The sequence below is a fragment of the Zootoca vivipara genome, chromosome 6 (genome assembly GCF_965207765.1).
Source record: "Zootoca vivipara chromosome 6, rZooViv2.hap1.1, whole genome shotgun sequence".
Lineage (NCBI taxonomy): Eukaryota > Metazoa > Chordata > Lepidosauria > Squamata > Lacertidae > Zootoca > Zootoca vivipara.
This window is the reverse complement of record NC_142589.1, coordinates 48,443,156-48,459,329: the sequence shown is the minus strand read 5'-3', so window position 1 is coordinate 48,459,329 and position 16,174 is coordinate 48,443,156. Positions and strand designations below refer to the sequence as shown.

Sequence of the window (16,174 nt, the reverse complement as noted above, 5' to 3'; positions counted from 1 at the left end):
ATGTCTTTAGACAGGAAGCTTCAAAGAAAGTGTATAAATAAATAAAGTTTCATGACACTGTCATATTACACATTTATAGCATGAGCCCGCATTTGCTAATTCAGGTCGGATTTTCTTTGTCAATTTCTGCTCTGTGCTATGTTGCACGATTATGAAATGCGAGGGTTGTTGCCTGGCTTGAGCAGAAAGATTGTAATCCCACACAGCTGAAAGTTGCATAGTCATGACAATCTGTTTGCATTTTCACATCATACTAACCGGAAGTGGAGGTTTTTGAACGTGAAATGGGTTTCTACAATGCCAGTTGTTTTGACCCTGGTTCGAAGGATGTCTTGCTCTGTAGGCTGGTAATCAGCACCTCCGATTCGATCTAAGCTGTCTAGGTAGCTGTAAAGTGGAAGACATTAAGGAAAAGCATAAGGATATATAAGTTATAAGGATAAAATATGCTGTAATGTTTTTCACTGATGCTTAAGGTGAGAAAATTCTCTTCGGGAAAACATACTTCTAAATGTCAGAAGTTATTTAAACAACAAAGAACAGAATTAAACCACATATAAATATACTGTGTGTGTGGAGGGGTGTTTTTGTTTGTTACTATATTACATCCTCTTTTGGTTTTATATTGTAAATCGTCCGTCCAGTGATCCTCGGATGAAGTGTGGAATAGAAAATGAATGAATGAATGAATGAAATAAGCAGTGCTATTTTTTCTAGAAAAAGAGATGCCAGAACTCATTCTCTTAGAATGGCAATGGCACCCACCTGAGAAGTGCCAGAACTGAGTTTCCATGAGTTCAAGCTGAAAAAAGCCCTGCATGTTATTATACATTACTTATGCAGTTGTTCGGAGAGATCTAACAGACATGTAGATCTATGCCATTTTCCCTCCACTGCCACCGCTTCCTCTATTCAAGTCAATAGAGATCTCTTGCTTCCAGGGGAAAGTGGATGTATCCCCTCGCCCAAGTCTATGATGGAGGCTTGGAGGCCTCCAACATTTCCCCATTCCAGTCTTTCCTGGGATATATATTCCCTTCTCTGCCCTGCTCCTATGATTCCTATGGTGCTGATCCCCAAGTGATAAAGCATGGAAGGAAAACCTTTTTCAGTTCAAGGGCCGCATTCCTTTCTGAGGGCCACATGCCAGTGGTGGGTAGGGGCAGAGGCAAAAGTGGGTGGAGCAATGGATGTCAATTTTACCTTTGAACCGTGGGCTAGTTACTACACATGCTCACATATCCCCCATATTTTGTCCAGACAAGTAAGAGGCATTATCAGAATTCATTGCAGCCAGGAAAAAAACCTCTTAGGATATGAAGCAGTGCCAATGGGGGGGGGGGTTGGTCTGGAAAGAGCTTCAAGGGCCAGATAGGAAGGCCTGGAGGGCCATATTCCCGTGGCAGCCTGGAGAACAGGTGCAGCTATAATTCTGAAATTTTGCAGGCTTTGTGCCCTCAGAGGGGAAAGGGTGATCATACCTGTAAATTGCATAGAAGTCTGGCAGAAAATAAAATAGATTTCCTTTCTTTTCCATTTTAAAAACCAAACTTTGTGCAAGCTGCCCTGCACAAAACCCAATGATTATATCTGCCTACAGATTGTACGGCTTAATCCACTGGAGGGGCTATTATGCCTGCAAATTTGATCCACTTCTATGAGAAAGGGAAAAAAGAGCTTTGTTTTTAACAGATCTAATTTGGTCCTGAATAATAAGTTGAACTGGAAATACAGAGTGACTCTGAAACCAATCGGGATGCTTCTGATACAAGTCCTCAACCCATATGAATAGCCTGAATGTATTGATCTTATCTTCTTAAATGTTTTGTATTGCAACAGAGTACCATTTTATGAGTCAGTCGCTAGTGGGGTGAGCAAGCGGAAAGCTTTATTGCAGTTTGCTGCTGAAGGCAAAATTATATCTCTTGGGGCACAGTAGGAAAGAGAGTGGCTGAGATATAGGGAAAAAAAGCAGGAAACCATATCAGGAAATGCCCTTTTGGACATCTTCACATGTTAGCATTCAGCCTAGCAGAAAGATTTCCCCCTCCCTTTCAATTTTTTTAGACTGCACAAAGATATTATTTAAGTGAGTTGAAGGTGGTGTGGTAGAGGCACCACTTATAAATGAACACACACACATTTCTTCTCACCAACATCATCTTTGTCCAACGAGAGTTTCTGAAGCACTTTGCCAGCTTGTGATAGCCTGGTGCCCTCCAGACATTTTGGACTACTTCCAGCCCTAGCCAGCAAAGCCGGTGTGGCAAAGGACATAGTACACTAACCAGCAAACACCTATTTGCCAGAGAGGACTGTGGCTTGAGGGTACATGCCCAGGGCAACAAGGATTCTCATAGAATTTCATATATCATATATCTTTAGCAGAGAAGAGTCATAACCACTGGCATCATCATATGACTCCTTATTATTCACATGTTAACCTCTGCTACAGGCGAAACTCTTGGAATATCGTCGAAAAGTGCATTTATTTCAGTAATGCGACTTAAAAGGTGAAACCAATATATGATGAGATAGATGCATGACATGCAAAGCAAGATATGTCAAGCCTTTACCGTGTTTCTCATATTTTAAGGCATCCCTACAAAATAAGGCATGGCAGGATTTCCCTGAGGTGGAAAAATATAAGGCATACCTCGAAAATAAGCCGTACCGGGTGGTGGAAGAAGGTCTGTGGCAAAGAAGGGTTGCTGCTGCCGCGTTAACCCCCGAGACCTGGCTGCAGCCTCAGCGCGCAGCGCGTGCAGCCCCAGAACCCGGCTGTAGCCTTTGCGCGCGGACACCCGGGACCCGGCTGCAGCCTCAGCGCGCAGCGCGCGCAGCCCCAGGACCCGGCTGCAGCCTGGGCCTGCAGCGCACGCAGCCCCAGGACCCGGCTGCAGCCTCTGCCTGCTGCGCGCGCAGCCCCAGGACCCGGCTGCAGCCTCTGCCTGCCGCGTGCGCAGCCCCAGGACCCGGCTGCAGCTTCTGCCTTCCGCGCGTGCAGCCCCAGGACCCGGCTGCAGCCTCTGCCTGCCGCGCGCGAAGACCCGGTGGGAGTAGGTCTGTGGTCTGTACAGATACCGGTACCGGTACTTATTTTTTAATTAAGACATCCCTTGAAAATAAGCCATGCTGTGTTTTTTTCAGGAAAAAATTAATATAAGACATGACTTATAATATGAGAAACACGGTATTTGTTGTAATTGTAATCATTTGTCGTTAGGCGGGTCAATTATAAATGGAATGTAATTAATGAAATGTAATAGCGATGTTTATTTTTGTTTATTTGGAATTTCCAAAAGAAAGCATTTGTAAAAATAAAAATAAAAATAAAAAATTAATACGTTGCATTACTGAAATAAATGCACTTTTCAACGATATTCTAATTTTCCGAGTTTCACCTGTAGACTGCATTGCATGTAATTAATTTTTTTAATTACGGTATAAGTACATTCAATGCCGTTAATGTAATCTACATTGGGAAATGACGGGAAGTCTGTTTTCATATAATTTAGTTTATTGGAATTTGGTTTACTGGATTTTTTTTTACTATGGTTTATCTTTGGTTAGTTAGTTGTTGGTTTAGTTGTTTAGTTAGAAATTATAAGAAAAGAGAATGTACAATTACAAGTTGAAATCAATATTTAATGATATATGTATTTAAGGCTTTACATGTACTTAAGATTGTGTATGGATGTAAATTAACAAATAAAAAATAATAATATATTTTTGTAAATTACAGAATGGCTTTTGAATATATTAGCGCTGCTGGAGATGACAGTTCTGTTAAGTAGCTGTTGGCGTATGGCTCATTCGACTGTCACATCGGGGCACTTGTTGGGGCCCTGAGCCATTAAGAAGGCAGAATATTCATCCAAACCACCCCTCCCCCCCAAAAGGTATAGGCTAGTTTGGGACAGAAGAGTTCCTGCAACTGTATTACATTTTGGCTTTGAGTCCTGGAAGACCTGTTCCCTGCCTTTCAGGCCTTTTCCAGCCAGCCTGGGAGGGCAGGGCCCTGACTGCAGTGTCTCAATGACTGTTAGCAGCTCCCCAGGGTTTCATGTTTGAAGCCACCCAGAGTGGCTGGGGCAACCCAGTCAGATAGTAGTAGTAGTAGTAGTAGTAGTAGTAATAATAATAATAATAATAATAATAATAATAATAATATATTATTTATACCCCGCCCATCTGGCTGGGTTTCCCCAGCCACTCTGGGCTGCTTCCAACAGAAAAATAAAGTAAAATAATCGATTAAACATTAAAAGCCTCCCTAAACAGGGCTGCCTTCAGATGGGTGGGATACAAACAATAAAATTATTGTTGTCATTATTCATACAGAACCCAAAACCTTCTGCACACAAAGCAGCACAGCTCATCCCTACTGCTCTCCCAAACTGATAGAGGAAATGCCCAGATTAAAAAAAAAAGGACAGTAAAGAGATTATGTTATCACATTGCAGAATCTTGTCCTTTATCCAATTGAGGTGACATTGTGACAGCCATTCTTTGCTCCCTAGCTAATCCTCAAGGCGGAGGCCGGTCCTTGGGCAACATTGATATATGGGCCATACCAATGGAATCTATTAGAACCGTACTGAACTGCTTTGCAACTTGAGAATATGTAAGCTTTTGAAAGTGATGAACCAAATGCATGTTGTACGAGACAACTGGGAGGATATTATCCTAATGAGCATCTCAGCGGCTGCCTCAGATGAAAATTGGAGTTGATACAGTCGAATGATGCAGACCTGCTATTACCACAGGGGAACATCTGCAGTGTGGGCTCATAAGAGTTCAGTCTGCCAACCATGCACTTAAGAACATAGGCAGAGCCCTGCTACTGGTTCAGACCAAAACACCATCTAGTCCAGCCTTCTGCTCTCACAGTGAGGCCTCTGGGCATAGCTGCCAAGTTTTCCCTTTTCCCGCGAGGAAGCCTATTCAGCATAAGGGAAAATCCCTTTAAAAAAGGGATAACTTGGCAGCTCTGCCTCTGGGAAGCTCCCAAGCGGGACCTGAGTGCAGCAGCAGTTTCCCCACTTGCGATTCCCAGAAATTGGTATTCAGAGGCATGCTGCGTCCAGCAGTGGAAGCAGAATACAGCTAGCATGCCAGTCTTATCCTCCATGAACCTGCCTAATCCTCTTTTAGCAGTTGGTGGCCATCGCTACATCTTGTTGGAGCGAGTTCCACAGCTTAACTGGGCTCAGAATGAAGAAGTACTTTCTTTTGTCTGTCCTGAATCTTCCACCATTGACCTTACTGGATGGTCTTGAATTCTACTGTTATAAGGAGAAAAACTTCTTGGCTGCAGTGCCCATAACCACCACTACCCCAACCTTCATGTGCACACAGACTCCTATGGGAACAGAGGTGTAGTGGTCCAGGTTGAGGGGACCCCTTACTATTTCTTAAGCAGGGTCCCTGTCTCCAACATCCTAGAGCTATCCAGACACAGCATGAAAAGGGAGCTTCTTAGCCACCGAGAGGAAGTCTCCTCACTCTTTGTGCTGACAGCAATGAAAGCAAGTGAGTCAGTCACGGAGGATTGGCTCTTCAGTAGGTGCTCGGGAAGAACAATGAAGAGTTGTTGTTCTGTTTGCTCTGAAGCTAAGCATTTACAAGCATCAAAAACACACGGTGCTTCAGTTTCAAGAGAATGGTGTGCAGGTTCTATTATATACCATGGCATTTCGATGAAAAAAACTGAGGTCACTCCAAAAGAAGATACTGGAACCCTCAAAATCATTTGCCCACGTATATGCACAGAAAACAGTAACTCTAGCTGAAAGACAACATATGGAGATCTGCATTGATCATTGCAATACATCCTAGATGACCCTTGGGGTCCCTTCCAACTCTTCAAGTCTATGATTCCTAAACACTTTTATTGTATAAGATTATTGTACAATCTTAGAAGCAGCCCTGACTATGACTATCATGAATTTGCACATCTGAATTTGCCACTATACTACTGCATTTTACCATCTTTCTCAGCTTCTGAGATTCTCCAGGGGTATTTGACTGGCTGCAATCAAGAGAGGCAGCACGCTAAGCTAAAAGCATTGCTCTGACTCAGCATCCCTTCAAAAAATTGAAAGGCAAAATGTACTCAACTCTAGAAGGACAATGAAAGCTCTGCTCCCAAGAAATCCAAATTGTGGGCCAGGAAAAGCTGAATTCTCTGAACTGTGAAACCATTGTGAAAATTGATCTGATGTGCATAATTTTGCTTCCTTTGCATCATTTATTTTGGTTTTCGTTAGCCATGGAGAGGAATGAGCATCATGAAGTAGAAGATGCTGTGGGTTTTGAGGAGCCTGAATAGGCATTTACTTACAACAACTCAGGGAGGAGTTGCTGTGCCGCTCAAGTCCTGCTTGTGGGTTTCCCATTAGAGCACTTGGGTAGCCATTGTGAAAAAAAGACACAGAACCAGATGGTCTTTGACCTGATCTGGCAGGGTTCTTCTGATGATCTTAAAGTAGACCAATACTTTAAGTACTTTAAGCCCCAGTCCAAGTGTACATTAGGCTGTGGCTCAGATGAGTCTTAAATTGGGGCCTTCTAGCTTTGCTGCTCATACTATGGTCATTTCACCCTCTCCCCCCTCATCTTCACCTTCACAACAACCTGTGACAGGTAGATTAGCCTAGGAGCTTGCAGGAGCTTTGTGGCCTAGTTGAGATTCACAAGAGCTTGCCTTCCCCCAGACTGAGTGCAACACTCCAGCTCCTAGATTACACTGCCTTCTTTCTAGGCTTAAGAACTTTGGCCAACCTTGCAATATCTCAACCTCCATTCCTCCCTCCGGGTCACCCAGCCAGCTGGAGAGGCCCACTGTCAACGATTCTCTCTTTCTCAGCTACTGTTTTATCCTGGTTCACTGGAAAGGTTAAGCACGCAAGATCTCACTGGGGTACGGTCTGGTGTATGCCACCAGCCAGCTCTGGGCTGGCCTGACTTTGTGCCAGGATAGGACGACTTCTTGCAAGCTAGTGGCCTGCATGAATTAATTCCTGGCCTCAGTCCAGTTCAAAGCTGAAGGCTGTCTGTGCAGTACTTTATAGGCAAACATACAGCGCTCACCATCAGAACTGCAGCTTGTCTCTCTGTTGACAGACAAGCAGGGGCAGGGCGGGCAGAAGTGTGACCTTGTACCCCTCCGCCATTTTCTTATTTGAAAAAATAAATGGTGTCCTCCCTCAAAGAGGGCATGTGTTGCGGTGAGACCTGGCAACCAAACCCTGTGTTGTGGGTGGGTACGATCAGATAGCCACAATACCCTATTGGTAGGTCCCTCGCTGCAGGGTTCAATCAGGCCAATGGGATGCTGTCTAAACGGATTGAGGGACCGCATGCACGTGACCCAGAGCTTCCTCTTTCGGTGCGTGCATCGGAACACCCACCCACCTCTATTTTTAGGGTTTTGCGCTTGACCTTGCTATGCCGTCATGTGTCGTCTGTTGTTGGGACAGCGGCACGGCAGGAATTTTCCCCACTTGGCTGATTGGCTGGTGCCATTTGGGTTTCACCTGCCGCATAGCAAATCGTCACAACTTGTAAGGTTGCTGATAGGCTCTGGTTCAGGTGATAGGGATGGGGGAACCCTCCTGCCATCCCTATGTGAAGGGTATTCCGTTAAAGGAATCCAGGGACTCAATGGTTTGGCCAACCCTGTGAAGGGGTTGTGCCTATGCCTGAGTCAAGGGGGACATTTGGGTGGTGGACATAGCTTGTTCCCGGCTTTCCTCTTTTCCAGGTGTTCACCCTAGGCTGACCTGTGCTGGTGCCCTGGGTCAGTGCTACCTACAACGGTGCAGGGAGCTAGTCGAACCAGAGCCTATGCAACCACTCACTTGCTGTAATCAATAAAGTTGTGGCCTAAATTCTGCCAAAAACCAAACCAAAATTTGAGTCTTGTCTGAATTTATTTAAGGGGGAGGTTTAAAGGTCTTAACACACAAATAGGTGGAACCTGCCTGACCTTTCTGTTGTGTATCAGACAAGCACTGCCTTTACCGTCTTTTTGGCATCTACTAAAGACCTATACTTCTATTGGACCCGAAACTATTCTTATAAATGAAAATTGTTTTAATTGGTTTTATATATGAAACTGTTTTACTGATGCTGGAACTCCGTGGACAGAGAAAGCATAACATTTATTTATTTAAGGATATTCATAGGCTGCTTTTCAGACAGAGCTCTGGAAGTGGTTTATATGAAAGCAAAAGACAATTTGGTTGCTTTTGAAGAAGCTGTGAATAACTGGAGAGCTGGAGAGGACAAAGGGTGCAGAAAGAGTGGTGAGTACAGAGGGGCCCTTTCCCCATCCTTTGGACCCCCTGGGAAACTTCTTTTTTCTTTCTCTTTTTCTGTTACACCATGTATAGTGATAATGCCATAAACAGTAAGTGTGCCACAGAAATAAGTACCGGTAACCAAAAGTGCAATCCTCACCGTTTCTACACAGTAAGTCCAACTGAATTCAATGGGGCTTACTCCCAGGAAAGTGGGGTTGAACAGCAGCCCAACTAACTAAAATAAGGATAAAAAGTGTGGCATTGTGCAATCCTAACCATGTCTACTCATAAGTAAGGTAAAGGTAAAGGGACCCCTGACCATTAGGTCCAGTCGCAGACGACTCTGGGGTTGCGGCGCTCATCTCGTGTTATTGGCCGTGGGAGCCGGCGTACAGCTTCCAGGTCATGTGGCCAGCATGACTAAGCTGCTTCTGGCAAACCAGAGCATTGCATATCTTCCCGCCGAAGCAGTACCTATTTATCTACTTGTACTTTGGCGTGCTTTCGAACTGCTAGGTTGGCAGGAGCTGGGACCAAGCTACGGGAGCTCACCCTGTCGCGGGGATTCGAACCGCCGACCTTCCGATCGGCAAGCCCTAGGCTCAGTGGCTTAGACCCTAGTAAATGGGGTTAGAATTGCAGTCTTACACATCTTTTGCAAGTCTAACAAGATACATCATTTTGTCCTCTTTAAAAAAATGAGATAATAACAGTGTGTTCTGATCTGAAACCAGAGTTAAGCCTTCCGGGAACTGCTCAGAAAAATGGCGCCCGGGTGGATTTTTGCTGAATCGGCAAAATGTCTGGGAAAACCCGGACATATGGCAAGTTGGGCTAAGAAAAGCCCCCCAAATGAATGTGGTTTTATTGGGGGGGGAGATGTTCCCCCCCAAAAGTCTCAAACAACCTAAACAACTTTTGGAATATGGCAACCCTAGTCAAGCCTCCATGTTCTCAGTGAAGCCATGGTGTTGTTGCATGTCAAGCCTCTAGGGGGCTCTCTGTGTATGGGATGAACAGATCAGCCTATGCCTAGCCCACTTCAGTTTTGCATGAGTTCATTCAAAAGCTGCTCTGTTCTGTTTCCATGTTAGTTTTTTTTTAACTGCACGAAAATTTGCACTATATGTACATGCTTGTATGCATTTTACCCTGAACGCACATTTTTGTACACATTCTGAAATACACATTTTTAGATGCAGGCGGGCTTTTTTTGTGACTGAAAACAGTACTGTAATATTAGGAGGAGTAACAGTGGGTAACAGTGTTCGAATCTGTTGTCTGGGAAGTACAAATTTGCTTAGTTCACTTAAAAACGCAGGCTGAAAACACTCCTCAAGCATCTACACTGTGTATATGTGTTATGTACTGAGCTGAATCCTAGAACAATAGGATTCAGAATCAGCGGGAGCTACCCAATCCAACTCCAGGTGGAAGTGAATCCGCAACCTGATTGGCCTGCTGGAGCAGCCAATCAGGCGGCTGGCAGAAGCGAATCTGCTACCTGATTGGCCTGTAGGAGCAGCCAATCAGGCTGCAGGCAGAAGTCAATCCACAATATAATTGGCCCACAGGTGTAGCCCTGAAGTAGCCAATCACGCAAGGCCCATTGTGTAAATAATGTATATAAGCAGATGGTTTTGGGAAAAGAGCCATTCTTCTTCTCCTCTTCTCCTTGATGACTATGAGCTGAATAAAGAGCATGAAATTCACTCTCGACTCCGAGTACATTTCACTGGCGACGAAGGTGGGATCCTGCTGAGCTGACCGCCACCACGCACTGCACCGCAGCACCGCCACCTGCTGCACCGCTGCATCGCACTGTGCATCCAGGCTTCAGCTCCAGGACCCAAGGAACCCAGAATGGCAACCGACAGCAGCTTCTCGCCATTCAAACCAGCATCAGGAGACTGGGAAGGGTACGCCGCCCGTTTCAACTTCCTCCTGCAAGCGAAAGAAGTCACCAACGATGCCATGAAGAGGGCGACATTCTTCAGCGTCTGTGGAGAGGAGACGTTTGAAATCGCCCGGGCTCTCCTTGCACCTAGAGATGTCGCTACCGTCTCTTACAAAACAATAATGGAACGGCTGAAGGAGCACTTCTCACCACAGCCCTCGGTGGTAGCTTGCCGAAATGCCTTCTACGCAAAGCGGCAAGCCCCGGGGGAAACCATAACTGGGTTTGTGACCTCCCTCCGCCAAGCCGCCCGGCTATGCAACTTCTCAGAGTTGGAGAACATGCTTCGTGACCGCCTCGTCGGTGGCCTGACGGACGAGATGTTGCAACGACGCCTCTACGCCAAAAAAGACCTCACGTTCCAGATTGCTCTGGAGGAAGCCCTGGCAACCGAAGCCGCCGAGAGGTCAACGCAAGAGGCACGACCGGCCCCGCCATCCCAACCGAGGGTCTACCACGAAGACCTCACCGACGAATCCGAATCTGACAGGGAGGAAGTACACCGAGTACAGCGGCGCACTCAAGCAGCACACACACCACAGCAGCCTCGACGAGAAGGAGGGAACTGTGCAAGCTGCGGGGAGAACCACGAGAGGAGGACCTGTCGTTTCCGCAACGCAGAGTGCAGGCAGTGCAGAAAATTGGGACACATCGCCCGGGTGTGTCGGGCTCGACTCACCCGTCGACAAGCATCAGATGACCAACCCAGGAGCCCCAGGTCACACGGCACCATGCACCAAGGCAACTCGACGGAGATCACGGACTACCAGGTATTCCAGTTGCCCCATCCCAGCACAGAGAAAATTTATATAGAGGTACAGATAGAGGGAGCCCCATGCCGCATGGAGCTGGACACGGGTTCAACTCTATCCATAATCTCGGCCCGAACATTAAGGGAACTGTGCCCTAATGGGGGTCCCAAACTAAGGCCGGCCCCATTCACCCTCCGGGACTTCCAGAAACGTAAGGTCCCTACAATGGGGGTGGGGACCTTCAGGGTGCAATATCGAGGGCGAAAGCAACAATTGGACTTGCTGGTAGTTAAGGGCCCCTACGTTAGCTTACTGGGACTGGCATGGTTTGGACCTCTGGGGCTAGCCGTTACCGGGGTGAACCGCACTAGCTTACAAGTGGACGTGGACGCCATATGCAAAGAGTTTCCAGGGGTTTTCGATGGGGCATTGGGACGATATACAGGACCCCCCATTGCCCTACAGCTAGACCCCGCTGTACGACCCATCAGGCACAAGGCCCGCCGGGTCCCGTTCGCCCTGAAACCCCGCATAGACGAGGAATTGGACCGGCTCGTGGAGCAAGGAGTGCTGGAGCCGGTGCCCAACGCCCCCTGGGAAACTCCAATTGTCACACCCGTCAAGCCTAACGGTTCGGTCCGCATCTGTGCAGACTACAAATGCACCATAAACAAGGCTCTCACGGCCCATGCATACCCAGTGCCAGTGGTCAGCCATGTCCTCGCCACCCTGGCTGGGTCAAAAATCTTTGGCAAACTGGACTTGGCCCAAGCGTATCAACAGTTGCCTGTGGACGAAGCCACAGCAGAGGCTCAGACGATTGTGACGCACAGAGGGGCATTCAGAGTAAAGCGGCTGCAATTTGGCGTTAGCGTGGCACCAGGCATATTCCAGAATTTAATGGACTCTCTCCTTAAAGGGATTCCTGGTGTCACCCCTTTCTTCGATGATGTACTGATCGCCGGGCCCACACCAGAGGAATTTGAGGACCGCCTCCGCTCCGTCCTGCACCGTTTCCAGACGGCGGGCCTCAAGGTGAAGCGGGAAAAGTGTTTACTGGGAGTGCCGCAGGTGGACTTTCTGGGATTTAAGGTGGACGCAGAAGGGGTCCATCCAACCGGTGACAAGGTACGGGCCATTTGTGAGGCCCCAGCGCCCAAGAGCAAGCCCGAACTTCAGTCATTCTTGGGACTATTGAACTTTTACCATGCCTTCCTTCCCCATAAGGCAGCGGTAGCGGAGCCCCTACACAGACTCCTAGATAAAAGGGCCCCTTGGGTGTGGGGCCAGCGACAAAGGGCCGCATTCCAGGCAGTCAAGGACTTGCTCGTCTCGAACTCGGTCTTGGCACACTTCGACGAGAGGCTGCCAGTGGTGCTGGCATGCGACGCCTCTCCCTATGGCATCGGCGCTGTCCTGGGACACCAACTCCCGGATGGAAGAGAGGTGCCGGTGGCATACTTCTCCCAGACGCTTGCTGCAGCCGAACGAAACTACTCACAGATTGACAAGGAGGGTCTGGCAATCGTGAAGGGCGTAAAAAAATTCCATGATTTCTTGTACGGGCGGCCCTTTACCATAGTGACTGACCACAAGCCGTTGCTTGGCCTGTTTGCCCCCGAGAAGCAGACCCCCCAAGTGTTGTCTCCACGTGTCCTCAGGTGGTCAATTTTCCTTGCCGGCTACCAGTATGCACTAATCCACCGCCCTGGGAAGGCGATGGGCCACGCAGACGCCCTCAGCAGGCTACCACTACCAGAAACAGGCCTCGACCCAGCGCCTGCACAAGAGGTTATGACCCTGGAGCTGCTTCCCGACCGACCCATTCAGGCACAAGAAGTTGCGCACCATTCCACAAAAGATAGGGTCATCTCCCGGGTCCTGGACTGGGTGTGGCGAGGATGGCCCAGCAGCAGCCCCGGGCCAGAATTCGCCGGCTACACAAACCGCAAACATGAACTGTCGGCCCACAAGGGGTGCCTGTTATGGGGAAGCAGGGTTGTTGTTCCCCAGCCCCTCCGCAAAAGGGTCCTTACAGCCCTACACGAGACACACCCAGGAGTAGTGAGGATGAAGGCCCTTGCCAGGAGTTATGTGTGGTGGCCGGGGATTGACAGAGAGATAGAGGCCTGGGTCCAACACTGCCAGACCTGCCAAGAATCCCGCCCGGATCCCCCAAGGGCCCCAGTCCAGCCCTGGGAGTCCGCCCGACATCCATGGTCACGCTTGCACGTGGACTTCGCTGGCCCCTTCCAGGGAAAAACATTCTTCATAGTGGTGGATTCCTACACCAAATGGCTGGAGGTCGCACTGGTACCGTCCACTTCTACGGCGGCAGCCATCCGGGTACTACGTAAGCTTTTTGCGACCCACGGGCTCCCTGACACCCTCGTCTCGGACAATGGAACCGCATTCACGTCAGAGGAGTTCCAGACCTTCACAGCGCAGAACGCCATCCGCCACATCCGCTCAGCACCATTCCACCCTGCCACCAATGGCCAAGCGGAGCGCATGGTGCGGACCACCAAGGACAGCCTCCGCCGCATGACACAAGGGGACTGGGAATACCGCCTTGCCGCATTTCTTCTAGCACAGCACAGCACCCCAAGCACAACGACGGGCCGGAGCCCAGCTGAACTACTAATGGGCCGGCGCCTTGCAACTAGACTGGACCGACTTCACCCCGACAGAGCTCAGGATGAGGTAGTGGTGGGGAAAGGCAGGAACCCCCGGACATTTGTGGCCCAGGACGCAGTGTACGCAAAGAATTTTGGGGCAGGCCCAGCATGGGTACCCGCCACAGTCACCAAGGTGACCGGTCCCGTGTCGTACGAGGTACTAACGGAAGGGGGGCAATGTTGGCGCCGCCACTGCGACCAGCTACGGCGACGATTCCCAGGAGGAACCCGGGAGGAGAGCGGGACAGAGGGGTCCCAAGGGGACAGCAGGGCAGTGAGGCCTGTAGAGCGAGAGGGGTGGGCAGGGGAAGCAGAAGCAGTAGGCACAGAGGGGCGTCCCGAGGCTGGAAGGACACCGGAACCAGAGCCACAACCTAGTGGTTCAGTGGCGCCAGACCAGACAGCCCCGGCACAGCCAGCAGCCTCGGAACACGAGCCAGAACCAGAACCCCTGACCAAGGAACACCCCAGGCCACAACGCACACGGAGGCGGCCAGCAGACCTTGGGGACTACAAATGCAACTTCCCGGGCAGGACTGGAACTTAGAGGGGAGGGGTGTTATGTACTGAGCTGAATCCTAGAACAATAGGATTCAGAATCAGCGGGAGCTACCCAATCCAACTCCAGGTGGAAGTGAATCCGCAACCTGATTGGCCTGCTGGAGCAGCCAATCAGGCGGCTGGCAGAAGCGAATCTGCTACCTGATTGGCCTGTAGGAGCAGCCAATCAGGCTGCAGGCAGAAGTCAATCCACAATATAATTGGCCCACAGGTGTAGCCCTGAAGTAGCCAATCACGCAAGGCCCATTGTGTAAATAATGTATATAAGCAGATGGTTTTGGGAAAAGAGCCATTCTTCTTCTCCTCTTCTCCTTGATGACTATGATCTGAATAAAGAGCATGAAATTCACTCTCGACTCCGAGTACATTTCAATATGCAAAAACAAAGCAAGCAAGTAGACCAGGAAAAAGAAAAGACCCTGTTGAAGAAAGAAGCCACTATGACAGGGTATGACCAGGAGTTATTAATGGGACATACAGATAAAATAAACACTCATGTCTCTGTTTAATCTCCTCCTCCTCAAAAAGTAGGGAAGGGGGAAAAACCGTCAGTATCTTAATTTCAGTTCCCCACATTTCCGTTTGTGGTTTTAATTTATAAAAAAAGCAAAATCCTCCTCTACATTTCAGTGTGAAATTCTCCTCATATACACACATTCATGTGTTACAAACCTGCCTAATATGCACACTTCTGCAAGCAACTTACCACCATAGAATCTATTTTTGTATGCCATTTTCACAAATATATGTATTTTATGCACGCTTTTAGTATACACATTTTTGTACACGTAACTTGGCTGCAGAAGTGCACTGCAAAAGTCAGGAGTGCAGATTTAATTTCAGTTCACATATTCTTTCAGAATGTGCAAATCATGTAGGTTCGCCTTTATATGAGAAATGAATCAAATTCCCCCCCCCATCCCTAATTATTGGATAAGACTGCCTTATCCAATATTGACACCCATCATCCTTGTTCTGTGCCCACATCTGCATCTGAAGATTAGCTTGAGAACCCCTGAACCAGATCATTTGCATATATATCCTTGTATAGCGCCAATGTGGCTTAGTGGCTAGTGTTGGACTAGGACCTGGAAGACCAGGGCTCCAATCCCCACTTGGCCATGTAGCTCACTGAGTGACCTCTGGGTCAGCCACTGCCTCTCAGTCGAGCCTACCTCACAGGGGTGTTGTGGGGATTAGATGAGGAGGGTGGGGGAAACCGTGTGGCGCCACCTTGAGCTCCCTGGGGGAAAAGGTGGGATTGAAATGCAGTAAATAAAATATGCCATTTTGTACACGTGACTCGGCTGGAAAACTGCATTTCAACAAATTCCTTCAGTAGCACCTTAAAGACCAACTAAGTTTTTATTTTGGTATGAGCTTTCGTGTGCATGCACACTTCTTCAGAAATGTTTCTTCAGAAATGTTGCATTTCAACATTTAGAGAAGTGTGAATTTCGATGGATTTTGGTTTGCGTATGTTTCGGAAAGTATGAGTTTGGTAGGTTCGCCTTTAAATGCACACTGAACTGAATTTATCCCAACTCTACTCCTTATCCAGCCTTCCCTGTGCGTTTGCTCTCAACTTTAGTTCACTTTTTTCCATTTTAATTTTTTTTTACAGTTCCCGTCTTCCTTTGCCTAGCAGGAACAAACTCCCTTAGCAACCAACTATCTGAAAATGGCACTTGTTTCCTTTATGGCAGACTTGTGCTTGTTAGCTGGTCTCTGAATAAAATGCTTTAATGGGCCTCTGTGAATGAGAGCCAGAGAGAGGGAAGGAGCAAAGAGGGGCAAGGACAACAGCCTCATTGGGCATTCCCAGGTTGTAAAGGGAAAAAGAGAATAGGCTTGTCCAGCAGGCCTGGCACAGCCAACGCTTCTGTAAATGCCGACAATACAAGGCACTTTGGAGCG

At 48.1% G+C, this 16,174-nt stretch overlaps 1 protein-coding gene across 1 annotated transcript in view; it reads right to left on the bottom strand.

The window, feature by feature from the left end:
* Nucleotides 1–16,174, bottom strand: part of GNAO1 (G protein subunit alpha o1) — a 157,961-nt gene that overhangs the window by 14,013 nt on the left and 127,774 nt on the right. Inside the window, exon 5 of the mRNA XM_035117115.3 lies at nucleotides 259–387. Within this exon, the coding sequence (XP_034973006.1) occupies nucleotides 259–387 (129 nt within the window). The remainder of the gene's footprint in view (nucleotides 1–258; nucleotides 388–16,174) is intronic.